Source organism: Panicum hallii, chromosome 7, assembly GCF_002211085.1.
Source record: "Panicum hallii strain FIL2 chromosome 7, PHallii_v3.1, whole genome shotgun sequence".
In the NCBI taxonomy this organism is placed as follows: Eukaryota; Viridiplantae; Streptophyta; class Magnoliopsida; order Poales; family Poaceae; genus Panicum; species Panicum hallii.
This window is the reverse complement of record NC_038048.1, coordinates 39,776,263-39,803,116: the sequence shown is the minus strand read 5'-3', so window position 1 is coordinate 39,803,116 and position 26,854 is coordinate 39,776,263. Positions and strand designations below refer to the sequence as shown.

The window sequence follows — 26,854 nt, the reverse complement described above, 5'->3', positions numbered from 1 at the left end:
TTTTTGTTACTGCCTAACTTAGTTCTATTATTGTGTGAGCTATAATGCAGGATGTCATCAGCTGCATCAGCTCCTTCCCCCAACACTAGGACAAGCCTTAAAAGAAATTCATGTGATATTGGGTGGGAGTACGGAGTGCTGGTGGATCCAAACAACTTAAATATGAGCAAGTGCAAGTTGTGTGATTTTGTTGTGAAGGCAGGGATATATAGGCTGAAGCAATATGTTTCTAGGATTCATGGTGAGGTTAGACCTTACCCCACAGCAACGGATGAGGAAGAGGCAAAATACAAAAAAGTTGTAGATGATTCAAAGAAAGCTAAGAAGGCAAGGCAGGAAGAGCATCAAGAGGTTCGAAATGTTGTCATCCTTGATGATGGGCCAGATGTTGAACAAACCACCATTGGAGAAGGGCTTGATGATGTTGGAGAATCGACAAGGAAGTTGGGGTCTATGGATAAGTTCACAATGCTTATGGATCCTAGTTCATTGAGCAACACAAAAGTGATAAGGCAGCAAAAAATCTCTGAAGCAATATGGAAAGAGAGAATGCATAGCTTGAAGCGACATATTGCAAAATGGGTCTATGTGCATGGTATGTGTGCTGGTCCATTGCACCATTAATTTAATACTGACACTTGAAATTATTTGCTGACTTTTTTCTAACTTTTGAATTGCTGTAAATTTCAGAAATACCCTTCCATTCAATCAACAATGAAAAATTTGATAGCTGCTGGCCACTTCGGCCCCGATGGAAAGAAGCCAAATCAACATGAGATACATGAGAAGCTGTTGTATGAGAAAGTGGAGGATACAAAGAAATTGTTGAAGCGGCAAGAAGAAGAATGGAGCAAGAATGGATGCTCTATTATGACTGATGCATGGACAGATCAAAAGAGGAGAAACATAATGAATTTGTGTGTCAATTGCAGCATTGGTACAAGTTTTCTAGAATCAAGAGATGCCTCAGCTGAGTCCCATACCGGAGAATTCATCTTTCTATATGTTGACAGTTGTATTGAGAAAATAGGTGTTTAAAAGGTGGTGCAAGTAGTCACAGATAATGCCTCAAACAACATGGTAGCAAAGGATTTATTGTATGTCGAGAGGCCCAATATATTCTGGAGTTCATGTGCAACACATACTCTCAATTTAATTCTTGAAGGCATTGGAAATATGAAAAAGTTCAAGAACACAATTGACCAAGCAAAGGCACTCACCATTTTTATCTACGGGCACCATAAGACACTAGCTTTGATGAGAAAGTTCAAAAAAAGAGAGATATTATTAGACCTGGTGTGACCAGATTTGCTTCCTCTTTTCTCACTTTGCAGAGCTTGTATGAGAAGAAGAATGAGCTAAGGACAATGTCTCAAAGTGAGGAATGAGAGAAAATCAGCCATGTCAAGAAGAGCTCCAAAGGTGTGCAAGCCACGGCTACTTTGGTGAAACCTGCCTTTTAGGGTGGTGTTGCTCTTTGCTTGAGGGTATTTGAACCTTTGGTGAAAGTGCTTCGCATGGTTGATGGGGATGTGAAGCCATCAATGACTTTTCTTTATGGAGATATTCAGAAGGCCAAGAAAGAAATCATAGTAGGCATAGGAAATTTGGATAGGAATGTTAATCTGAATGTGTACAGTAGTATCATGGAAATCATTGACAGGAAGATGAAGAAAAGGTTGGATACTCCTTTACACTTGGCTGCATACTTCTTGAATCCCTATTATAGCTACAATGACTCCTCCATCTTTGGAGATGGGGAAGTCATGGATGGGTTCATTTCAGCTATTGAAACTTTTTACCACGGTGACTATGACAAGCAAAATCAAGTTCTCAATGAGGATCTGCACAAATTCAAAGATCAAGGTGGCCACTTTGCAAAATCTGTAGCAATGGCTGGCTGCAAGGATTAGAATTTTAGTTCAGGTATGCAAATTTGAATCAGTGTTTGTAATTTATTTCAGATCTGCAAGCTATTGAAATGTATCTAAATTTATTTATCTTTATACTTGTGCAGCCAAATTGTGGGGAAATTATGGAACACATGTTCCAATACTACAAAGGATGGCCATTAGGATTCTATCTTTGACTTCAAATTCCTTAGGATGTGAGAGAAACTGGAGTTGCTTTGAAGGGGTGAGTCACTGCTAACTGTCCAAAATTTGAGTTAATTCTGAATTATGACCATGTTTGCTCTGTCCAACACTCTAATTAATACACTTGTGAATCTGATTATGCAGATTCATACGAAGAAAAGAAACAGGCTCACTTGTGAGAGAGTTGAGCAACTTGTTTATGTACGATTCAACAGCCTTCATACAAAGAAAAAAGCTAAGGCCAAGAAGAACAACAAAGTTGATCCCTTGGTCGCAATAGAAGCAACTTGTGCCCAAGGTTGGATGGTTGATGTTGGAGATGATGACAACTCTGATGTTGAGGCTGTTACAGGGCTGACATGGCAACAGATTGCAGAGACACGTGGGGATGAGCAGGTCACACGATTGCATAGGAGTTCAAGATTGGCTCAGCCAAGAGAGATTGAATAGGATGTCCAATCTAAACCTGAAGAACTAATAAATGAGGAGGAAGAAATCGAATTTGAGTCTGATCAAGAGAATGTGGTGACAACCGGTGATGAGCAAGAGGTGGAAGATGGTGACAACTGGTGATGAGCAAGAGGTGGAAGGAGGAGAGAATGATGACTGAGCTTGGTGCCTTGATATTCTTGATGGAACTGTTTATCACTTTATTAATTAGCATGCATGTTTAAGAACTTTTAGATGTTTGTGACTATAAAAATTGAGAACTGAGAACTATGTGCTAGTGTGACTTATGACTATCATAGCGTCATTTACTCATTTAGTAATTTATGTGAACTATCAAGTATCAATTATATATATGCTTGCCTGTTAGTGTTACATACTAATGTTCATCTTTTTAAATTTTTGAGCTGTGATTATAGTTTCTTAGGCATATACACATGCCATTTTAGCAATTTTTTATTAATATATTAAAAAACATGTAATCCGTTTAATTCCGTGTACACGCCGTGTACATAGTTTACGTGCTACACGGGATCTTACCGACCGTGTAGCTTATACCATTAAAGCTAACGTTACCTGGAAGGCTTCTCGATCACGCACTGCTGCCCTGACGAGGAAGCGTCTGATCTCAGAATGGAAATGATTGGTGTGTGGTAAGTGGTAACCCACGCACTCTGTCTTCTCCCTCTCCAATCCGTAAGCTCCGTCTGTCGTCGTTGATACTTGATAGTGAACTTGACCTACTCTTTTTTTTCTCTTCACCGTTTTAGTTGACCACCGGCCCATCGCCGCGTCACCAGCTTTATCCGAAAGCTAAAGGTGACTGCCTGACGGCCGTAATTAGCTGATGCCTATGAAAGCAATCGATCTGTTGGTAGTTTACTGAAGATGCAGCAGCAAATACAAACCGCAGGCGCGTCGACACACAAACCGGGGCGAAGTCGAGAAGTGAGCGTACGTGCCGTCATGTTCCACGTACGACTACTGCACCGAAGTGGTATCCGTAATAAACGTACGTACAAATCAGCAACCCTTCAGATTAGCTGCAGGTTTGACCTGCCAATAAAAAGAGCCACGCCTGCACGTCTGGCTCTCACCGAAGAGGCCACGGAGTTTTCGGACAGATAAGGTTATCCGATCAACAGGTCTGCAAGTGACGAGCCTCCTCGGATTGAAACATACGCGTACCGTGTGTGCTGTGTGCACTGGCCGCTGGAGCGACTGTCGTCTGCCGAGCAGTCCGACACGCATACGGTATTGACCTGCGCGCGATCTGCACATACACAACCCTCTGACGATCCACTGATCCAGCCAGCTTTTTATCCGGAAGCAGAGCGTCGATTGATGGCGAAGGAGGGAGGTCCGGCGCCGCAAGCAACGCGAGAACCGGCAGGCCAACACCTTGCACCTCCACGCCACCGTCGGTCGATCGCACCACCTCCGTCATAATGCCAGACCGGCGCACGGAACCGGCCGACGGCGCCGATCGAGACGGCGGTGGGATAGTAGAACGGGACGGCGATCGACGATGGTAACCCGGGCGCCGCCTGTCGTACATGGCCGCGCGACGCTGACACTTGCGATCCTATTCTTTTGCCCCCAAGCGATCGACGGACGCGAGGGAAGAGCTGCCGTCCCGTCGCTCGCTCGCTCGGTCGCATCTCGGCATGGCAGCGGCGTTGCTCGTCTGTGCACGGCAGAGGGTGTGGCGACGATGCATGTCGACATGTTTTGTTTTCCACGAATGTCGCCGTGGTTTTTGGGCAGGCAGGATGAGATATGGAGATAGGGAGATGACAGAGACAGACGGGGGACACTCTGGCCTCGTGCAGGACGGCTTTGGCTCTGCAACCAGTCTACATGCATGGCAGCATGGGTAAAAGCCAGTTGTCGATGGAGTACAGGCGCGCCTGCGTGGCGGCGCCCACGTGGACTCCGCCACGCGCGCGCACCACCGTGTCTGCGGTGCATGCACCGCGAAGGCAGCGGCTAGCGCGAGGCGCAGCCTTGTGCAGTGCAGGCGATAGTACGGTGATCGCCGGAAGAGGACGAGCAGATGGGACGACAGCCACGCCGCCTGCGATCGAGAACACCGTGCACAGAGCTGTGGTCACAGGGGCCACCACCGTGCATTTAGCGACCCCTGCGCTGTCGTCGGAGCTAGCTAGCTGGCGGTGCACCGTACCTCTACCATCCGCTGTACGCGTGACACGCCATTTGCTGCATTGCATTGCGTCGGGACCTCTCTGGAACGTCGAGTGGTTATAGCTAGTTAGCTCAAACAAAAGTTTGGTTGGTCTCGCGTCTCTCGTAATGCTTGATTTTTTTTCGAGGAACACAAAGGGGATTGATTATCCAGTGGAGTACATCATTTCTTTTAGCGGCGGCAGTGTTCTTGTCACGCACGCTCGCGAAAAAGGTGAACACGCACAGCGTTCTTGGTCGTGGCCGTAGCTCTGGTTGCTTGCCGATCGCAGCCCGCCCTCCTGTGGACTGCATCGCCCTCTCACCTCAAAAGTATGGGGCTCCTCTTCTTTACACTGTAGTAGAAAAAAAATGCTGCCAACTTGTCTGTAGTGATCATTGGAGCAGTACGGTAGAAAGGTACTCCGCCTATGCATATCCAGTTATCCATATCAGGGACAATAGATTTTTTTTTGTCGCGTAAAAAATTATGCTCGCAAAGACGCGGGCTGGTACTGCGACTTCGGATCAGGGGTGGGTCCCGTGATTCAGTGGGTCAATGGACAGCGGGTCATGGATCCGCCGCCAACTTGCGCGCCCACCGCCCAGGCTCCGTCCCTCTCCGTCCCCGCGCCCCACGGTCGCCGTGGGGTGGCCGGGTGGGGGGACCCCTGCCAGAGTGCCAGTAGGCCGCCCCTTCACGTGGCCGCGCGGGGGCCACCGGGCGGGCGGCGTTACGTGGCGCGCGTGAGGGGGCGAGGCCGCGTGTCGCCGTCGAAGACCCATGGGGCGGGACGCCAGCGAGGGCCCTGCCGCCATCGTGCGTGCAGCGACAGCCTCGAGGCCCTGGAATATTATTTTTGTTCCCTGGCATACGCCGGTCGGATGCCCGAACTGCCCCTGCGCCAATTATTATGGCCCCAGGTACCAGTTTTTTTTCTTTCCGGGTAGGCTCCAAGTACCGGTTATCATGAGTCCGATAAGCACCCTTCCATTTTTATTTACATATTGTATTAAATTTATATTAAGTTTATTCCAAATTAAAGTTAGTTAATTTTAATCAAATCTATAGAAAAATATAGCAACAACCATACTATCCAACATATGCACTATCAATATATACTTTATGGTGGATTTAATGAAATAAATTTAGTATTGTAAGTGTTATTATATTATAAATGTTATTATTTTTTAATTTGATCACTGTTGGCCAATTTTAACTTAGGACAAACCTAATAAGATATGTAAATAAAAATAAAGAGAGTATACCACGATTTTTACCTTCCCACTTAGTTATCTCTTTCACGGAAATGCCGTGCTTCTTCGTTCTTGAATAAATTCTAATAATATTGGCTTTTTACTACGGAGTACCATTTAGCATCTTACTATTACTTTTTACTACGGAGTACCATTTAGCATCTTACTATTACTAATTGGAGATTCTTTTTTAAGCCTTCACATGAAGCCACCTAGGATCCTAGGTAGATACTTAAAAATTAGAAAATTCTCACAAAAGTTAAAAGTGTCTGGCCATCAATCCGACAAATGTAATCACAGTAGACATTGCATCTATTATCTTTTCCATTAAATTACCCACCTCTGCCATTATAAAAATAGACTAAAGTAACCCCTAAACATGTATCTAAATTACTCGCTCTACTATTATAAAATATAATCTAAAGTAATCCTCTAAATATGTATCTAAATTACCCACTTGGCTATTATAAAAAATAATCTAAAGTAACCTCTAATCTTCATATAAATTACCCACCTATACCATTATAAAAATAATGGAAATAACCCCCTAAATATGCATATAAGTCCAATTATATCATTATTAAAAGTTAAATTAACCTATAAATCTGAATCTAAATTATATAATTATAATAAAAATATTAAAGTGCGGCAATATAAAATTCTAAATTACTATCTCTATCATTGTTAATATATAGTGTCACCATATATTCATGTATGAGGAAAGAAATAAGAATACCAATTTTTATGTTGTTCACATAGTTCAAACAAAGGGTTCAATTAAATACATATTAAACACATATGGAGGTGTGATGCAAAGTGTTACTAAATAAACCTATTGCAACCAGATAATGATAAATATGTATCTTTTAGAGTATTGTGTTAGAATATTTAATAGATGAAAGAGAGTACGAGATAGATAATTATAATTATTAGCTAAGTTTTATTTTTATATTAATTCTAACTGGACCGTGTGGGAGCACGAGTTGATAGGCTAGTAATTTACCAACCGAGGGCTATTAAAAGATATAAAAAATACTTAAAGAGTTCATAGAAACACTCGCTCAGATAGAGATAATGAAAAACATTACTAGACCAAGCCATCGGTTGTTCAAACGACAAGAAGAGTGGATTCAGGGTAGATCATGTATGAAGGATAAGGGGTTGAGACTCTCTAAAACAGTTTTAGAAAAACTAAAACACTTGTTTCATGTATTATCTGCGATGGGAATGGACACGTGGTTGTCTCCGTAGCACTTGAACCAACTGGACGGTACAATTTTACGCAAAGGAGTGGGAAAAGGTGGTTTATCATTTCTTTTTAGATGACGTTTACCACATTGAGACACAGAAGCGACGCCTTCTTTCTAGAGAGAGAGAGAGAGATCACTAGTGACAAGAGAGAGAGAGAGAGAGAGAGAGAGAGAGAGAGAGAGAGAGAGAGATCACTAGTGACAAAAATGTGTGTCCGGTGGGAGGTCAGCACACACCAGTGTCTCTGGTCCGGGTGTTTCACTTTGCATCATTGCATGGCTTGCGCTGTTGCGATCACAAGGTTAGCGCATCCAGATCGCTGCTGACGGAAGTGTTACCCAACGTTGGCGTGGCCACACCTCAGAGACCCAGACGAGGCCGGCGCCCACCGTCCGCCGTGCGCAGCTGTAACCCGTGGCCGTGGAGCGCCAGCCAAACCGCCGGAGGACAGTGCCGTCATTCCGTAAACAGCCTTATCCGCTTCCAGTCCCTCTCGTCTCACTCCCGCAAGCCCACCCCCACCCACTGCTTTCCCAGCCTCCATCCGCCATCGTCACACCTCCGACCCTATAAAATCCAGCCCCGCGCAAGCTCCCAAACCATTGCCCTCCTATAGTCCTCGCGTCACTCCCTCGGCGGCGAAAAGATCGGTGGTTGCGACCCTCCGCGAAGCGAAGCGTCACGGTAAAGGCTGCTACCAAGCCCAGAACACCCCGATCGATCGGCGGCATGGCCGGGAGCGCGAGGTCGGCGGCCGCGAAGCACGCGTACCGGATGTTCGCGCCGTCCAGGGGCGCCGCGGCGAGGGGACCCGGCGCCGGCGCGGCGGAGGAGTTTGACGAGTCGGACGTCTGGGGCTCGTCCGGCCCCGGGGCCGGCGGCGGCGTGGACACCGGCCCCGGCGCGGAGCTGGCCGCCGCCCGGGCGCGGCCGATCTCGGCCTCCCGCGCCGCGCGGAAGAAGCCGGCGGACGGCGGCGGCGGCGCGCCGGGGTCGCTGCCGATGAACATACCGGATTGGCAGAAGATCCTCGGGGTCGAGTACCGGGACCACCACGCGGGCGAGTGGGAGCTCGACGGGGACGACGACGGCGGCTACGGCAGGGCGGGCGGCGGCGGCGCGGAGATGGTGCCGCCGCACGAGCTGGCGTGGCGCAGCCGGGCCGCGTCGCTTTCGGTGCACGAGGGGATCGGCAGGACGCTCAAGGGGCGCGACCTCAGCCGGGTCCGCGACGCCGTCTGGAAGAAGACCGGCTTCGAGGACTGAACTGTGAGCGGATCGACGCGTGCCGGCGGGAGAGCTTGGCTCGCTCGGCGCCCGGTTGCCGGTTGCTCTAGGTAGCAGCCAGTCGTAGGTTAGAAAAATGAGCACTGCTAATTGCTTATCTCTTGATTTCTTTTTCTTTCTTCCTCGCCTCCTTTTCTTTTTTCTTTTCTTTTTTGCCTTGCGTAAAGGGGAAACAGATCGGGGTAGCAAGCCTTTGTTGTTTTGTTCATGGAGATGCAAGCCGGAGGTTGGGGGGTGTTGATTCATGGTGTGACAATTTTAAGGGCACCTGGAGAAAGGACGAATTTGTACGATCAAGTCGATATTGATCCCTTGTCTGCTATCTCTTTCTAGAATGGAAAATGTTTAATTCTGCCACGCACAAGCGTTCAACAGGAGCATAAATGGCGAGCTCCAGATCGCAGCCGCTGAAAGCCTAAAATCACTCTCCATCTCTTTCGGACGAGTGCTACACGCACAACACCTGACCAGCACCCAGATGCAAGCACCACACGGTCGATGTGACCGGGAGCTCACGCCAGCAGTCCCGATGGAACGGGGCGAGGCGGGCCCCACCGAACAGTACGCGGACGCCGAAAGATTTCACATTCCCGAGTTTGGGACATCCAGTACGCGACCACCCTTAAAATAGCTTCGGTACAAAAGCTCCTGGCAGCGAAAGGAAACGGTCCGGTTCCAGGCCGGATGAAGAAAAGAAAAACACCCCCCACGCCCACGCTCGCGGCAGAGAGCATCAATAATTGACGATCGCATTACCCTAGACACGGAAGGGCTAGGCTAATCCCGCGACGGCGTGGCGCGGCGTCGTTTTCCCCGGCGCTGCAGCTGGATACGATCGCGCAGGCCCCGCGCCGGCGCCCACCCGCCCTGTTGCTGGCCTGCTGCCGCCGCTGCACACAGGACAGCCGGGGACGACGAGGCGACTTCCCGTCCGATCCTACCCGACCCGACCCACCGCCGAGTCGTGGCGCTCACTGCTCCCATGCCGCTTAGCTCGTGGCCCCCACGGCGCGATTTTTTTCCCACCCGACGAGGTTCGCGGCACGGCAGCAGGGAGGAGGCCGGCTGACGGGACGTCCTCGGACGCACTGCCCGAGCTCGGTGCGGTCTGGACGGGACGAGGCCACGAGGGGTGGGTGGCATGTGAGGCTGCTGGGAGCCTCTGCTCGATTCGATCCTGGCATGCATGCAGTCCGTGGGTGCACTGGTGGCACGCTTCGGCGTCGGAGGGGGCCGCGCTCGCCGGGCCGAAATTTGTCGGGTCCGATCGAGCAGCTGCCTGTTGGCCACGCACCGCGCGGCCCGGCGCCGCTGGCCTTGCCGCCACCTGCGACCTGCACGCGCGATGCACGATTACTTTTAATCAGTGAGCAGGAGAGGCTTCTACCGCGATACGTGGGGCCCGTCCGGCGCCCTCGCTCGAAGCCTCCGCGCCCTCGCTCGAAGCCTCCGCGCAGGCGCAGCGCACATTTCCGCACGTGGAGCGCGCGTCACCGGCCGCAAGTACTACCCTTCTGCGCCGAGGGTACACTACAAGTGTCAAGTGGCGCCTGTCGCGCGTGGGCGGACAGACGTGGCGGCCGGCCGCGGCGACAGGCGGTGGGCGGCGCGGCTGCTGCCGGGCGTGCGCGTGTCCGCTGCCGCTTGAGGCTTGCGGGCGACGGGAGAACGCGCCGGCCCCGTTCCCACGGCTAGCCCGGTTCCTATGGGCCGATCCGCTCCGGCCGGCGCGCTTGGCTGATGGTTTTGACGGTGGTAGGTGAGCGGGCGTCGGGTCGTAGTCAGTCAGTGGGCGGGCGCGGTTGGCGTCAGGCTCAGGTTAGGATTGTTCCGCACGGAGACTCCCTCGCTCGCTCTCTCCCGGCCGGGCCCCCGGGGGACGATATTTTTTTCTAGAGCCTTCTTGGATCTGCCGAAACGGGGGTGTCCAGTCCTGAAACGGCAACAATTTTTTCCGACGCCGACGCGACCGCCGATCGCGTGTACCACCGAATTGTCAATTGTCATGACGCGCTCCATGCCGAGACCGGCGAGCCGGGGGGGAGGGGGACTGCCGAGGCTAGACTTTAGTCTTATGGTATTAGAAACAATCTCGTTATTTAGAAATATTAGATAAAATCTATTTATAAAATTAATTACAGAATTCTTAAACTGATTCGCGAGACGAATCTAATGAAATATATTAATTTATAATTAGCGGATAGTTGCTGTAGCATTAATATTACAAATTATAAATTAATTAAGCTTATTAAATTCATCTCATAAATTAGCAGCTATCTGTGCAAAATATTTTATAAATAGATTTTATTTAATACTTCTAAACGGTAAGATTTTATTTGATGTGATGGCATTAAAGTGTAGCCCTACCAGTCCAATAATCAGCGTCGTTGATGTGGCGGCACTGTAGCGCTCGCTCATCATGGCACGTCGACGGAGACCGATCAACCGGCGGGGAGATGCCGGAACAGCTCCGCCTCCCCGCGGCAGGCTCGCGTGCACGGACAGCGTGGTTACGGTCGAACAGTGGCGCGGGTCGCTTCGCTACGGAGCCCGTGTGCGAGGTCAAGGCTGTACTCGAGCCAGCAGTGATCACACTAATAGCGTTGTCGCCGCGAGAATTGAGATGTTCTCGTCCCATGCAGCGACGCAGAACCAGTCGAGATCGGTAGCCAGTAGCCCTCTGTGCAGAGATGCTTTCAGTCGCCGAAGCAGCAGCTGCTCATCAGTTGCTACAAGCACTGTGACCATCACTCCATCAGTACAGCGGCGCAGGCCATACGCCGTCAGCGCCTACCGGAGCTCGGGAGCTGCAGTCCCTGCTGCAACTGCAAGCTGAGGTCCTTGTCTGAAACTCTGAATGGCCGTCTCTTCCATGTCGTCACAGCTCGGAATAGTCTCTCTCTCGGTACTCGGAATCAGACATCGAGTCGCCCGTCGCGCCGGGTGACCAAGCTCCAGCGAGGACGCGACCGGATCAGCCAACCGGCCGGATGAGGTTTAGCTCCAGACGGAAGGTGCAGGCGTGCGCCGTGCCGAACTGCCGAACAAAACTGGCCTGAAGTTCGTCAGAGCTCGGACAAAACTTGCAGTGCCGTCGCATGATGGTGCTGCTGCTTCCTGATGACGTGATTTGCCTCACGACTTTTGTGCCAAGTATCCCCGATTACCCGTCCGGTCCGGTCCTTCGCTCCCTACTTTCCAGTCACACCATTACGCAAAAGCATCTCTCTAGAACCAGCGCCAAATCTCAAATAGTCCTGACAGGCTGACAGCACTTGCTCTGACTGGGGAACAAACAGGGGCGCTGGTACTAACGGGGTACAGATTCCTCACTGATTACCGGCATCACCGGCCGACAGCCTCTAAGATTCGACGGCCTGAAATGAAATGTTCCATCCTTTGTGTTTGAACAGATAGGGTCTACTTGTATCACCGGAATAAACTTTAGTTCATATCATATAGGATATCATATAGGATGTTTGAACACTAATTAATAATATTAAATATAGATTAATTATAAAACTAATTGCATAGATGAAGGCTAATTCACGAGATGAATTCACTAAATCTAATTAGTCCATGATTTGATAATGTTATGCTATAGTAAATATATATTAATAATAGATTAATTAAGCTTAATAGACTCGTATCGTGAATTAGACTTTATTTATGCAATTGGTTTTATAATTAATCTATATTTAATATTTCTAATATATGCCCAAACATCTGACGTGACGGGATAAAAGTTTAATAACTTGGATCCAAACATACCCAGTCTACCACTATTCTTGCTCTGAATTAGCAGGACGCATGTGAAACGATCAGGTACGTTTCGGCACAAAATCAGACTGGCCAGCAGTTTATTGGACCGGACGGAGGAATAATAGCACCATTGTTTTTAGATATTCCCTTCATTCTAAAAGAGAAATACAACTCTCATTTTTCAAGAAGTCAGATATTTTTAAATTTGATTAAATTTATAAAAGAATTACTATATTCATATCTCCAAATAGATTTAGTATAAAAGTATATTACATAATTAATCTAATGATACTTATTCTGTAATATATAAATGTTAATAGTACTTTTATAAATTTAATTAAATTTGAAACTGTTTGATTTATCGGAAGCGAGAGTTGCAATATTCTTTGGACAGGAGCAATACCAGGGTACTAGATCAGATCACGCATTTCCTGCAATGTGCTGGAGGTCAGTCTAGATGGTGTCCGGGTGCCAGTCCAAGCGTTTCTGGAGAAACCGGTACGGTTCGAGGTGTTAGAGCTCTCAAGGTCCCGACCGGGGGGTGGATAGCCAGATGGTTACCTGGCACCGCAAGAATCAAAGCCGGTTTATCCGTGCCCAGCTCCGCCCACTGATTAGAGAGGCGATCCCTGCTCAAGTGTTGTGTTGATGCCTTGATGGGAATGATGGCTATGCTTCACCACTTCTTTTGTTTGTTTCAGACAAAAGCCATGAACCACGGCAATGCAAACTCGGGTCATCCCATCTAGGGACCAGCAGCGGAGGATCAAGATCAGCAACGATCATGGTGGAAAATGGGCACGGGCCAGGCATCTGCTGGGTCTAGCTGTCAGAGTGCCAGATATCAGCGCTATGCTGAGTATGAGGCAACAAGTCAACAACCATGTCACTCTCTTCTTTCAACAGGGGTCAGTTTGATCTGAAAAGCCATATGCCAATCCACACGGTGAACCGACGTTTCTTTCCTCTGAACTTTGTGGGTGGCAATGCTTCCATCGTCTGTTGTCCTCAGAGAAAAGAAAGCGTCCGTTTCAGCCCCACGTGAAGTTAGTTGAACGAGCTCGACGGCGATCGGCAAACACGGCCCACAAAGTAGCATCGTTCCGATGTTTGTTGCATCGCTTGCTTCAAACTTCTCCAACTCGTTCAGATTTACAGCTCTCATACAACATCCATGACTGAATAAGGCTGAAAGAGTTTCTCTGCTTCGCTCGGGTCTTCTACCTCCTGAAAGTAGCTTCGCACCATGGCCCCTGCCGCCAATGGCAGCTTGCTGATGTTGGCCCGGAGCGAGGACGAAAGGATGTGCTGTACGTGCGGGACGACAGTGGGAAAGGGACGACGTGGGAGCGGCGTCCAGCAGCAGCCAATTCGGTCGGGGCGCGGAGGGACTGAATCGTTGGTCACGTTCGCACGACGCCGTTCGTTGCGCTGTTCAGCGTTGGAGCTCCATGGCGGCCGCTGCGTCCGCCTTCGGCCTTCCTCTCAATCTCTCTCGTAGTCTCGTGTCTAACCTTCTTCGCATTCGGCAGCGCGGGATTACGAGATGGAGAAAGGAAAGGTCAGTCCAGCGGGGTGCGAAGCGGTCTGCGCGCAGAGCCGAGCCTGGAAGCGGGCTCGGGATGAACCCAGAGCTTCACCGGGAGTCGGATAGTCCGGGCATGAATCGGATTCGGAGGGCATTTGGCCCCGGATTCTGTTCGGTTTGGAGTCGGTGAGGCCCAGGTTCGAATTCAGGTCGGACACGAACTCGGACGCTCACTGCGCCCCCCATAAATATTGACGAGTCGATACCGCGGCAAGATCCACAACGGAGCATCTCCCCCCTCCGCGCCGCGACCCCGACGCGATGGCCGCCGCCATAGCTTGCCGGAAGCGCTCCGCGACCCCGTTCCTCGATGAGGTGTTCCCGGCGCCGACCCACCTCGCCAAGCGCGGCCGCTTCTCGCCGTGCCCGGGAGTCGCCGCGGCGGCGCAGCTGGCCTCCGACCCGCTCGACGCCCTCCGCCGCGTCTTCCCGGACGCCAGCCCGGGCGAGGTCGAGGCCTGCTTCGCCGCGTCCGGCCGCGACGTGCACACGACCGTGGAGGCTTGCCGCGCCCGGCAGCGGCAGGCGAGGGAGAGGGAGGCGGCGGCAGCCCGGGTCGCGAGCGCCGCGGCGCGGACAGACGGCGGTGGCATGGAGGAGTGCGCGGGCGTCCTGGTGGAGCAGATGTCGGCGGCGGCCGACGCGGCGGACGCCAGGGGCCTCGCCTCGTGGATCCTGAAGCTGATCGAGGGCGCCGTGGCCAACCGCGCGGCGGCGTCGGCGGAGGTGCAGGCCGCGGCGCTGCGGGAGGAGAACGCGGCGCTCAAGGCGCGGGCGGAGGAGCTGGCGCGCGACAACGGCGTGCTGAGGCGCGGCGTGGCGGCGCAGCACAGCCGGCAGGAGGAGCTGGAGCGCGACAACGGGGTGCTCAAGCGCGGCGTGGCGGCGCTGCACCGGCGGCAGGAGGAGACGGAGCGCGCGGCGGAGGAGCTCCGGAAGAAGGTGGCCGAGCTGACGGCGGCCAACTACGCGCTCGGCGTCCAGGCGCGCGGCGCCGACAGCTGCCGCTTCCAGGTTTTCCGCAGCCCCGACGTGTTCTGAGGGCCGACAGCTCGACGAGATCGCCCACTGCTCGCTGATCTTCCTGGCATCATGTACGGCTTAGGGCTAGTGATTGTGATTAGCAGCAGCACGTTGCTGGCTAATCATCAGACCGATGTGATGTAAACCCTAACACCAAAGGCTTTGTTCGCTTTGGGTCACTACCGAATTCGAAGATTGTATTCAGGATCTTGAGTTTGTACCAATCATATCTTGAGTTTGAAGACCGATGCGATTGTATTCAGGCTTGGTTTATATCTACTGAGTACTTGCCTGGTGTTTCCCCACTTCGATGAATGGTCACTAAGAAAATATATGTGCACAAGCCTGTACCAAGTCACAAGGCACTAAGCTTGTCAATTTCATTCCAAGCTCCGTCGCTGATCAACGCGATAGATGCTTCCTTTTCCTTCTTCTCTTAGCCAGTTCACGCCCAATCCCATTCTACGTCAACCTGACGAAATCTTTCAGCAGAAAGCCTGCAGAGAGTCACTTTGGCACTACGCTTATCAAATTCATTTGAAGCTCAACAATCGAGCATGCATGCGTGCCGGTGCCCGATTAAGTATGTAATCGGCAGTTCCGGTCGTGCCAGCCAACGCTGAATGAACTGTAGTGCAGTTTCTTCTCTGAATTTTTGTGCCATATTCTTCTCCAACTCGTTCAGATTTACAGCTCTCATAATACATCCATGCCTGAATAAGGCTGAAAGAGTTTCTCTGCTTCACCCGGGTCTTCTACCTCCCGAAAGTAGCTTCGCACCATGGCCCCTGCCGCCAATGGTAGCTTGCTGATGTTGGCTCGGAGCGAGGACGAAAGGATGTGCTGGGCGCGCGAGACGACAGTGAGACAGGGACGACGTGGGAGCGGAGACGTCCTGCAGCAGCCAATTCGGGTCGCGGAGGGACTGAATCGTTGGTCACATTCGCACGGACGCCGTTCGTTGCGCTGTCCAGCGCTGGAGCTCCATGGCGTCCGCTGCGTCCGCCTTCGGCCTTCCTCTCAATCTCTATCGTAGTCTCATACTCTCATGTCTAACCTTCTTGGCATTCGGAAGCGCGGGATTACGAGATAGAGAAAGGAAAGGTCAGTCCAGCGGGTGCGGAGGCGGTCTGAGCGCAGAGCCGGAGCCTGAAAGAGGGTTCGGGATGACCACCGGAGCGGCCATGGCCGTCGAGATCGAGATCGTGGCCACGCAGGGTCGGAGATGTTTTTTCACGTACCCATCGTGATTGATAATTGTGATCCAAATAGTTATATATATACCCTTATTTGGATCGCGATCAGTAACCGCGATCCGAATAATTTCAAAAAACACCCTGAAAATTTGCAAGTAGGCCCTCTTTTCTGATGCGGTTGCCCTCTTCCCTTCCGCTCCGGTGACGGCGATGGCCGCTCGTCGTGGTGAACTGGCTTCCGCTCCACCGGCTCTCCCCCCTCTGCCCCTCTGCTTATCTCCGGATCTCTCCTTATGCGTCCCTTCCTACTCCGTCTCTCCACCACAGCTCTGCACCTTCTCGTCCCGCAGTCGTCGCCATCGTCGAGCACGGTGGGGAGCCTGGGAGCGCCGTCGCCGATCGCGAGTTCCAATTGGGCTTCTCGATGGCCTGCACATCTGATAAGGAGCTTTAATTGAATTCTCAACTCTGCAGCGCACATCTGAGGACGATTGCTCTCAGCTGTCTGCTGGAGGCCGGCATCGCGCGCAGGAGATAAAGTCGTATAGGTTTCATGCTTGATCTACCGAATTCTCGTCCCTCAGCCTTCGAAAAGTTTAAGCCTTCTCCCGACCACCCAAGAAATCCGGTTTGTGCCCCATTTGCCAGGGGTATGGATTTGAAAAAAATTCCCAACAGAATCACGGAGAAAACGAATGGTTCTCCTCAGCATTCTACAAAAATTCTGGTGGTAATATGATGTGGGTGGAGGGAGAGAGAGAGAGAGAGAGATTCTGCTTGCAGAGTTGCATTGCAGGTGCAGAGCACGTTCAGGATCTTGGGAAATTATTTCTGCACAAGCCTGCATCAAGTCACTAAAGCACTAAGCTTGTCAGTTCCATTCCAAGCTCAGCGACCGAGAATGCATGCGTGCCTGATTAAACATGTAATCAACAACAATTCTGAACTTATGATGGTTAAGCTAACAGTGAACACTTACTGATCAGCCATGATATAACGAACTGCAGTGCAGTTTGTTCTCTGAACGTTCGTGCCATATTCTTTCCTCAACCTGTTGGGATCTAGAGCTATCTCATATTATCTGATCAGCCATGATGTAAAGAATTGCAGTGCAGTTTGTTCTCTGAACTTTCGTGCCACGTTCTTTCCTCAACCTGTTGCAATTTAGAGCTTTCTCATTTCTCTATATAAGATCATGTTGGTTCAATGATCGACTCTCTGACTGGCTGCTGAACCAGCATCGAGAGAGGAATGGTCAAGAGGTGATCTGTGCGTGAGTACTGAACAAGACCGCAAGAATTTCTTTGCTTCACCCAGGTCTTCTCCCTCGCGAAAGTAGCATCACACCAAGGCCCGAACCGTCAATGGCAGGTTGCTGATCGACGCCATAGATGCTTCCTTTTCCTTCTTCTTATCTTGGCCAGTCCACAACCAATCCCATTTTACGTCAATCCAAACAAACGAGAAGGCCAGTGGCCGGCCAAGCACGCCACGCTCTCTACATCCACCGGACCTGGACGCCACAGCGGAGACGATTATTTTCTTGGGCCTTGATGCACCTAAAATTGCAAATGTTATAAACTGGAGTACTGTAGCGTTTTCATTTGTATTTGACAAATTTTATCTAATCATGGACTAACTAGGCTTAAAAGATTCGTCTCGTGATGTACAATTAAACTGTGCAATTAGTTTTTTTACATACATTTACTGCTCCATGCATGTGTCCCAAAATTGATATGATGGAGAGAGAGTATAAAAAGTTGGAATTTTGAGGGATCTAAACAGGCCCTTGGTTGGCTCAGAGCGAGGAGTCGGAGTTGGCGAGGTCGCGAGACGACCGTGGGGAAGGGTCGACGTCGAAGAGGGGGGAGAAAACCTCAGACGGCGACTTGGTGCAGCGAAAGCAGATCGTGGAGGCGGCAGCGTCGCGCGAGAGAAGACGGTGGAGCGGTGAGGGGGGCGCCGCCGAGGTCCCGTGGTGGACTCGGGAGCCTCAATTTCCATTTTCATTTTTTCAGAAGACCCCCTAGCCATTTGCATCCGGATATTTTCATAAACACCCATATTTCGGATCGCGGTTATTAATCGAGATCCAAATATTTGCGCAAACCCCCCTAAATTGGGTATATTATTTTCCACAATAGTCCTCGTTTGCGGCTGCTCTCTCTCTCTCTCTCTCTCCATGGGCTCTTCCCCGTCCTTCCGCTCCGGCGAAGGTGACGGCCGCCGGGTTTTCCCGAATCCCGAAACGACTTCGGCTTCTAATCTGGGTCTCCCCTCGCCTATCTCAGTGGATCTCGACCGCCGCACCCCTTCCTGCTACTGTTCTCCACCGCCGATGTGCCCCTCTTCCCTCGCTCTCGCCGTCGTCAAGCAAGCTGGACACGCCTGCGCTGTCGCCAAGCTCGGGTTCATCAGCCCTTTGTCCTTGACCTAACCATCCTTGGTTAAAAATCGAAAGCGATACGCGTGCGGACCAAACTGATGGAACCCAATAACTGAAAACTACCTCCATCACGGTGTTTTCACCCGGCCGTCAGGAGCTGAGCCCAAGAAACAACACATGCTTAATGTTTTTGTTTGGAGCTGCTTCTGTAGAGTCAGAACTTGAAATTTCCATGCCGAGTATCGCTAAGAATTTCAGATTTCTACATCTCAGGTCATTCAGAATGTGAAGTACTCCTTTCAGATTCAATGTTGCGCATTTCAGCTGAGCTGTAGGCGTATCGGCAACAAACTTCTGCTGTTCTGAAAAATCACACCAATCAACAGCAATAGAAGCAAATGTTAGATGTTTGAGCTGACAGACATCAAGACATGCTATTTGTTGCAGCTAGAGAGCGATAGAAGCCGACCAGGAAGGAGGGATGTGTGAGGACAAAGGAGCAAGCGGTGTCACTGACGTCCCCAACAAACGGATGACGGATTGAAAATATATATACCTTGTAAGATTAGCACCAGAAAATACCTTGTAAGATTAACATTCCTTGGCTGCCTCTTTTCCTGCTCCAGGAAGTTAAAGCAAAATATGATACTGCAATGAAGTGTTTGCTACAAGTATATCTCGTGAATTTTTGGCTGCCTCTTTTCCTGTGCCGGAACTGCAGGCACAAATGGGGCATAAACATAAGCACCGGGCATGAGTAGTAGGAGTATATTGTTTTTGGCTGAAGTGTTTCTTACAAGTATATCTCGTGAATTTTGCAAGAAAAGGAAAGGAAACGTGGGCTTAGTTGCTGCTCCAACCACAGTCAGAGGCTGTTGTCATGGGCCTCCACGCGCTACATGGAAAATTGGGCCTCAAGTATAGGAGCCCATGAGCCATTACCAAGCGTATTCCTGTCCCCTTCTGCCTCGCAGCCGACTCGCCGCGCGCGGTTCTCCCCTGCAAGCTCCCCTTTGCCGCCGTCCCGGAGCTCCCATCCGCCCCTGCGCTCCTCGATCTCCACCACTTCATGCCCTCGCTAGAATGGACGCTCCGCTGCTCCCGCTCGCTGGCTCCTCCGTGCGTCGCCTCCTTCGCCCGGATCGACGCGTCGTCGCCAGGTCAACGCGCCACCGCTCCCGCAGCCCGGCCGGCTCCTCCCCGCGCCGTATCCTTCGCCCGAATCGACGCGCCACCGCTCCCGCCCGCCGGCTCCTCCCCCTGGCGTCTCGTTAGCCGAATCGACGCGCTGCCGCTATCTAAGGAATTTGCCGCCGCTCGGGTCCATGCTTCGGCTCCTCACGTGACGCCGGGATCCGCTGCTGGAGCGGGGCCATCCTGGGCACCGCCTTGGGGCCGGAGCTAGGGTGGTGGCCCTTGCTAGTGCCGCGGCAGTGACGGCGAGGAGGGCGACGATGGAGGTGCGCATTGCCGTGGAAGCCGCCATGGGAGCCAGAGAAAGCTAATCTGCCAAACGGCGAGATTTTTTAGGCTCCGAGCTTCTCCACTAAATTAGCGGCTGCTGCGCTTCTTCCTAATTCTATGGAGACGCATGAGAATTACGAAGAAGCGCAGCAGCCGCTAACTACGAGAGGCAACTTCACTCAACGTACTCAAAAGGGAAAGCCCGCTAATTACCAGAGGCAACTTCACTCAACGTACTCAAAAGGGAAAGCCCCATACTATAAGAAGCAAGAGTCCTGTCCATCCCTTTCAGAGTTCAGGCCCAAAGGCCTTCGGGGTGGTGGTTGGTTACATTAGCAGCTGGTTAGTGTTCTTGCTCTCTCCCTTCCCCCACACTCAACTAAACAAGCTATTACTAGTATTTGGTGTTCTTCCTGTTCGTTCTATCCCTGCAATTCTACATAATTGTTTGCCCTTTGAGGTAGTTCGTTCCATTAGCTGCTGGTTAGTGCTCCTGTTCTCCCTCCCATCCTCCCACTTAACTAAACAAGCTAGTAGCACTTGGTGTTCTTCCTGTTCGTTCTGTCTCTGCATTTTTTTAATAATTGTTTGCATCAATTGCTGCATCCTTGCAATTGTGATTCGGCTGCGGTGCTGATCGTACTTTTTATTTCGCTAAACCATGCTCACAACACAATCCAATCCTGCATGCCTGCATCATCGTGTTGCTTGTTCATTTGATTTGGAGAGTGACAGAGCTCATCTCGTTCTGTTTCTTGGACAGAGATGGCTGATGACGATCTGGCAGCAGCAGCTGCTACTGGACTGCACATCCTGGAGGGTTCCATCCGTCCGATCAAGCTCAGTGTCGCAAGCAATGAGGAAATCGTAAGCAGCTCCTCATTTCTTCTCTTTGTCTCCATGGATCAGCTTTCGCGGTCTCCCTGGCTCATCGATCTTCTCTGATGAATACTAATACGCATCCGCCGGCAACAGCTCAAGGCGCAGCCGGTGGACGCATTAGGGAAGCCCTTCCCTATCACGCAATGCAGCCAGCTCCAGGACAATCCCTCGCTGGGGCTGCCTCTGCAGGTCGGCAGCTTCGAGTCATGTGGCGCCACCCAAATCGACAAATGCGAAGGCCATTTCGGCTTCATCGAGCTACCCGCACCCATTTACCACCCTAGCCACGTCGCCGAACTGGGGAAGATACTCAACATCATCTGCCTCTGCTGCCTCCGCCTTAAGAAACCCAATGTACGTACTACAGCCAGAACCCTGCTGCTGGAACAGAAATCATATTAGTACCTGTTACCAACATGATGTCTCAACTTTTTTTTCTCTCACATTTTCAACAGAAGGGCACTGGGAAGGAAAGGAAATTCACTTCATGTTCCTATTGTCATGTAACTTTTAACTGATCTCACAAAGTCAAAATGCATCCTGTCATATCATACTGTCCATACAAATTTGCTCGCTTGTCCTGAAATATCAATTCATATTTGCCTGTCATTAGATCCAATGTAACTGCCGCAAAGCCAAACAACACCGTGATGAATGCTACTAATATCAAATCATGAAATCCCCTGTTCTTAGTTCTGACCGATCTGTGAACAACCCCTGTTCCAGGATATCCCACCATTGTGTGTCACTCAAGTCAAGAAATCCAATGGTGCCCGTAGCTTGGAACTGAAAGCACCATTAAAGGAAGTGGTTGGCGATGGATTTTGGAGCTTCCTTGATCAGTTTGGCTTCCACACGAGGGGGACATGTCACCGCCGTCCCTTACACCCAAAAGAGGTACTCAATGATTCTGTAGAATATCTATCTACTCCTGAAACCTTTCATATTGTTAGCAGAGTGATTCACAATCACACCTAGTTCTTCTGTTTCTCAGGTTCAGAACGTAATGCGAGGAAAAATCTCCGAGTGCTACAAACAATTTGGCGTTGCTTGCGCCCACTCTACTGGCTAGTGACTTCAGTGCATACCTGCATGGCTCCAAGGACCGTGTCTAAATGAAGATTTTGGGAAGAAGCAAGCATGGTAGGAGCTAACAGTGAAGGGGGCCGAGTACTGAATGATTTGAGTTCTGCAACACATCATGGGCTATGGATTAAGTTGCTTGGTTGTTCTTACCTTTCGTGAGACAAGAGATTATGTTAAATTTGTTTATTTAGCTAGAAGACTATCCTCAGGGTTTATTAGCAATAAACTAAGCATGGTGGCTTCATCTTCGACTGTCTTGCATGTTGCCAGTGTTCGATTGTGCCTGTCACTATTTTTTTAACCATTCGCATTTGTTTGTTTCTATACAAAAATGAAGCCAATAGTAGCTGCTAAATTTGCAAGGGACCGGTTGAGTCAACCTCCTTTTCTTTTTGTCTTTTTTTTAGAGGTTTCCTTTTGTCTTCTACACGGTTATTTCCGGGCCGAGTGCCACGTAAAAGGCTTACTACGGCCATAACATCGGGCCTCATTTTAAACAACAGCGATGCGGGGCGAAATTTGGGCCTGACCCAACTAGAGCCTATTAACAGCCCAACCGAACACCGTGCGCATCGGTGCCGGACTGCCTCCCCTCGGTGGAGAAAGAAAGCCAGAAAGGGGGAACTGCCGGCCCGGACTCGAGAAGGATTTTGCTAGGGTTTTACCTCGCCTTCCGCGGCACCATTGCCTGATCGCCTCCACCCGCTTACTCCTCTTCCGGTGCTTCCGAGGCGGAGAGATCGGCCATGAGGGACCTCCACCTCTCGCTGAACCAGACCCAGCGGGTCCGCCTCGAGGCGGCGCTCCACGAGCTCCAGTCCCTCGCGCCCGCCGCCGCGTCCGCCGCCGCCGTCACCGTCGCGGACACCATCCCCGTCAACCAGGAGGACAACATCCTCAAGTACAGTTGCTCCCCCTAATTCGTTTCCTGCTTGCCCATTCGTGTGGCGGCTGATGGGGGTGTGTGGTGCAGGGGGCACGGGACGTCGGACCAGGACGGGGAGGTGGTGGCGACGCTCTGCGGGGTGGTGGAGCGGGTCAACAAGCTGGTATACGTCCGTACTCTCCGGGCGAGGTACGCACGCACTTTTGATTTGTTTGTCTCCATTGGTGTCCCTGTTGGATAGGTTCGGTAAGAGTGGTATTCGATCCGGGGATTTGCCTTTAGGACTGACTTCTACAATCCTAGTGTTGGACCAATATTTCACATTAGCTTGTTATGACCCTGAATTGAGTGGTAGGTTTGATTGGAATAGTTGGGAAGGGTTGTGCATTGTTGATTCGGCCTGTATAGTTTTGGTTTTGTGAATTCATTGCTGAAGTTGTCAGCGTGAAGTATCGCGCGCCCTTTTGATTTGTTTGTCCCCATTGGCGTCTCTGTTGGATAGCTCTAGCAGCGGTGGAATTTGATCCGGGGATATGCCTTTAGGACTGACTTTTACGGTTGTAATATCACAGTAAATTATTTATTGTTAACTTTCGATGCATTGGATTGAGTGGTAGATTTGATTGGAATAGTTGGGAGGGGTTGTGTAATACTGACATACTGTAATGCCGATTCAGCATGCATGATTTAGGTTGTGAACTCATTTCTCAAGTTGTCAGTGTAAAGTACTGTAGCCCCATTGTTAGATGCAGTATTATGTTAGTTATAGTTTTTTTTTCTTTTTTTCTGAATTCATATGTTTGGACAATCAGACTGCAAGGGTCTGTTTGTTGGTGCTGAGGAAGTGTGATTTACTAATATACTTAATTTTTTTTATGTTTTTGTTTACAAAAATGAACTCACAAGTGGAAAGCTTAGTCCAGTTTCGTATCTTCAATCTTTTTCAGATATAAGCCAGAGGTTGGTGATATCATAGTTGGGCGTGTCATTGAGGTGTGTAAATTCATGGGTGTAGAAATTATGAATACACATCTGTCAGAACTCTTGTACCTTCATTTTAATTAAGTCGTAGCTCTGACAAACTGCAGGTGTTTCACGACCTGTGATATTTACTTTCATGCATATCCATTTTGTGGTCAGAGTTAATGGCAAATCTGAATCTTATATTACTCATATTTGTCACTCAGAATCAAATATCATTTACCTAATGGTGCAAACAACATACTGCATAGTGCATCTAATATCTTTTTTGTTTCTCAAGATTGCTCCGAAGCGCTGGAGGTTGGAGATAAATTTTAGTCAGGATGCTGTGTTGATGCTTTCTTCCATGAATTTGCCTGATGGCATTCAGGTAGATTTTCTGCATCTTTGCCCTGTAACAGACTTAAATTGGACTGACAGTAAACAGGGACTTCATTTGATATACCATTCTGAGGATAAAAGGTGTTAACTGTGTAATGTCATAAGCAAGTTCTGAGCACAACACATCGATACATGTAACACATTATACACCAAGAAATCTATTTTCTGTTTTGCTGAAATTTTGTACTGCTTTCATGGAGTGCACCTGTAGTGGTGTTAGGATATTTTAGAATATATCAGCCTATATGTTGTGTCAGTTCAAATGAGATTAATGAGCGCTATCTTATTCCATCACTTATTCCATTACTAATTTCACTAATGATTCTTGTCCAGTATCTCCTTTAACTATTTTTTCTGCACCCTCTGTTAGAGAAGGAGAACTGCTGTTGATGAACTTAATATGCGGAGTATCTTTGAGGAAAATGATGTGATCTGTGTAAGTGCAATACTTGCCCTCTTTCAAGTAGTGATTTGAAATATGTTTTTAACTAGAGTGTCGCTTTGACACGTCTTGCTTCTATATCTATCATGTCAGTAGTAGCACCAACAAAAATGGTGTGAGCTGTGCCCACTTTTCATCAATATTTTGTGCCAAGGAATCATCTTATCATATTTGCTTGGACTTCCCTCTTTGCAAATGTCTAAGTAGTCCTGGAGCAACTCTGCTGTTTTTTTCACCGAGAACTGTTTAAAGTAAGATGCTGCTACTTCGTGCGTAACCAATTACCAGGCTGAAGTTCGTGGTTTCCAACATGATGGATCTCTGCACCTACAAGCAAGGAGTGAAAAGTATGGAAAGGTACATGCCAGTTCAGCTGCTCTGGCAGTTATCTTTAGTGTGCAGTTCCCAACTAGTTTAGATGGCACCGCCTATGCTAGTGTACCCTTGTACCATTATTAGTCACCTTTTCAATGCCTCCAATTTAGCTTTCATTATCTGTAAAAGTTAAGAGGCATTTAATATGAGTGCAAAAGTTGGCATGCAGATCACTAGGTGCAATAATGCTCACTGATATTTCATGGATGTGCCTTAAGCCTCCATGCCTTCTTGTAATATTTTAAGTAGGTCTGATTTGTATGTGACTGATCTAGTTAAACTATTGTTTTTCCAAAATTTTGTCTGCTTCTTGTATCAGTAGCTCCTTAAGCGTCCATATATTCTAGTTTTCTTCATGTTATAATATCTCAAGTAGGTCTATGAGCTGTAGTTGACTGATCTAGTTATACTCTTGTCTTTCCAAAATTGTTATTGCTTCCTGAGATTATAATCGGCTGTTGCTGATACGTTTTGAGGGGTTGTATTGCTGCAGCTTGAGAGGGGTCGATTGCTGACGGTACCTCCGTACTTGGTTAAACGAAAGAAGCAGCATTTCCATCATCTCGCACAGTATGATGTTGATTTGATTCTTGGTTGCAACGGATTCATCTGGGTAGGTGAGCATGTTGTGGTGGGTAAAAAAACTAAAACAACCGAAGATCAGCAGAAATCCAGCGATGATGCAGAGAATTTCACCCCACTGGAAACGCGGAAGCATATCTGCCGACTTGCCAACGCCGTGCGTGTACTTTCAGCCCTAGGATTCACTTTGACTGTTGAGCTGATAATCGAGACAGCGGAAGCAAGTGCGTCATCGAATGTTGAGGTAAACAACATGCTTGGGGCTGAATTTTATGTCCAGACGGCTGAGAGAGAGGCTAAGCGCCGAGCTGATCTGCTGAGAAAAAAGAATGGGGCAAGGTAAGTAGGTGATCCTGGCCACCAGATTTGCAGAGAACAGTACCTGACATGTAGTGGTGTCCTATCTGTATGAGAATTGTAACAGTGCCAGGATGCTTATCTGACGATATCTTCGAGGGAAAAAAATACGTCATCAAGTTTTATGTACCCCTAACAGAGTGGCAAAGATGTCTGGAGTTCCGCCCCACTCTGGTGCTGTACATTCATTTGATGAGGTGCCAGACTAGGGTCTAGCTGATCTTTAATCCGTTTGTTGCAATGCTTACTCGCCGTTCTTTTGATTTGCAACTGACGTGTTTGTGTAATGTTCTTAGTAAGATGAACTGTGTGTGTAAACATTTCCATTTGAGGTCATGTTACTACACGAACTGTACTCCCCCTTGTTGGCCTGGGACCAAAAACGAAACTATCTTGTGACCGAGAGATTCATTCATTTTAATCTAAAAAAATGACATCATGCCATCCCAGACCGGCAAGACCAATTAATTATTCCCCAAGGGCCCAATGCCCATTTGAGCCCCCTGTGCCTACGCTGCACGCCGGCACCTCCGCACGATTTGCTCTGCCGCCGCCGCAGTCCCATCAACGGAGGCGAGTGCACGCCTTCACGCACCTGGCCGCCTCCGCTGCCGTCCGCTCGACACGCCGCCGCCGTCGTCACCGATCGCTGCTACGCCGGTCTGTCTCCATGCTCTCATTCTGTTTGCTTCTTCTGCTCCGGGTCTCTCTTCTCGTCGCCATTTGATATGAAGTGGGGATCGGTGATTTGAACAAGATAGAGCAAGTCTGGAATGGGGATATCTCTGATGCTCTTGCTTTTCCCAAGACCAAATTGGGTTCCTTTGTTCTTGTTTGTTGTTCCCGGTGATTAACTGGATTCAATTTAATTGGCTAACGATCTCTAAATAATGTCACCACCTCCCGCAAATGGGTTGCAGTCATGATTCATGTTGGTTGCC

The 26,854-nt window shown here is 49.5% G+C and overlaps 4 protein-coding genes across 7 annotated transcripts; all 4 read left to right on the top strand.

Annotated features, from left to right (window-relative positions):
• The first annotated feature begins 7,819 nt into the window (after window positions 1–7,819).
• On the top strand, window positions 7,820–8,875 carry LOC112900055. The gene has a single exon (XM_025968781.1). The coding sequence runs from the start codon at window positions 7,965–7,967 to the stop codon at window positions 8,499–8,501; it is 537 nt and encodes a 178-aa protein (XP_025824566.1). The 5' UTR covers window positions 7,820–7,964; the 3' UTR covers window positions 8,502–8,875.
• A 5,258-nt stretch (window positions 8,876–14,133) lies between these two features.
• On the top strand, window positions 14,134–14,913 carry LOC112900779. The gene has a single exon (XM_025969582.1). The coding sequence runs from the start codon at window positions 14,134–14,136 to the stop codon at window positions 14,911–14,913; it is 780 nt and encodes a 259-aa protein (XP_025825367.1).
• A 4,519-nt stretch (window positions 14,914–19,432) lies between these two features.
• Window positions 19,433–22,157, top strand: LOC112898801 (DNA-directed RNA polymerase V subunit 1-like). 3 transcript variants are annotated; one of them, XM_025967095.1, is made up of 6 exons: window positions 19,433–20,283; window positions 20,705–20,808; window positions 20,917–21,177; window positions 21,279–21,326; window positions 21,550–21,720; window positions 21,802–22,157. In XM_025967095.1, exons 2-6 carry the CDS (start codon window positions 20,707–20,709, stop codon window positions 21,940–21,942), a joined length of 723 nt encoding a protein of 240 aa, XP_025822880.1. In that variant the 5' UTR covers window positions 19,433–20,283; window positions 20,705–20,706; the 3' UTR covers window positions 21,943–22,157. The 3 variants fall into 3 exon arrangements, with proteins under 3 accessions (XP_025822880.1, XP_025822881.1, XP_025822883.1); XM_025967098.1 differs by having other exon boundaries at window positions 19,442–20,283; window positions 21,818–22,157; XM_025967096.1 differs by lacking the exon at window positions 21,279–21,326 and having other exon boundaries at window positions 19,435–20,283.
• Window positions 22,158–22,538: 381 nt separating this feature from the next.
• Window positions 22,539–26,328, top strand: LOC112898800 (exosome complex component RRP4 homolog). 2 transcript variants are annotated; one of them, XM_025967094.1, is made up of 7 exons: window positions 22,539–22,810; window positions 22,883–22,984; window positions 23,743–23,755; window positions 24,057–24,146; window positions 24,528–24,593; window positions 24,888–24,956; window positions 25,468–26,328. In XM_025967094.1, exons 1-7 carry the CDS (start codon window positions 22,656–22,658, stop codon window positions 25,897–25,899), a joined length of 927 nt encoding a protein of 308 aa, XP_025822879.1. In that variant the 5' UTR covers window positions 22,539–22,655; the 3' UTR covers window positions 25,900–26,328. The 2 variants fall into 2 exon arrangements, with proteins under 2 accessions (XP_025822879.1, XP_025822878.1); XM_025967093.1 differs by having other exon boundaries at window positions 22,540–22,810; window positions 23,743–23,788.
• Window positions 26,329–26,854: the final 526 nt, after the last annotated feature.

Excerpts from the sequence above, each read along its gene's own strand:
- LOC112900055 (XM_025968781.1), top strand. The coding sequence starts at position 7,965 with ATGGCCGGGAGCGCGAGGTCGGCGGCCGCGAAGCACGCGTACCGGATG.
- LOC112900779 (XM_025969582.1), top strand. The coding sequence starts at position 14,134 with ATGGCCGCCGCCATAGCTTGCCGGAAGCGCTCCGCGACCCCGTTCCTC.
- LOC112898801 (XM_025967095.1), top strand. The coding sequence starts at position 20,707 with ATGGCTGATGACGATCTGGCAGCAGCAGCTGCTACTGGACTGCACATC. Across the intron at positions 20,809-20,916 it reads TCGCAAGCAATGAGGAAATC|CTCAAGGCGCAGCCGGTGGA; the intron begins GTAAGCAGCTCC and ends CGCCGGCAACAG. Across the intron at positions 21,178-21,278 it reads TCCGCCTTAAGAAACCCAAT|AAGGGCACTGGGAAGGAAAG; the intron begins GTACGTACTACA and ends CATTTTCAACAG.
- LOC112898800 (XM_025967093.1), top strand. The coding sequence starts at position 22,656 with ATGAGGGACCTCCACCTCTCGCTGAACCAGACCCAGCGGGTCCGCCTC. Across the intron at positions 22,985-23,742 it reads GTCCGTACTCTCCGGGCGAG|ATATAAGCCAGAGGTTGGTG; the intron begins GTACGCACGCAC and ends AATCTTTTTCAG. Across the intron at positions 24,147-24,527 it reads ATTTGCCTGATGGCATTCAG|AGAAGGAGAACTGCTGTTGA; the intron begins GTAGATTTTCTG and ends ACCCTCTGTTAG.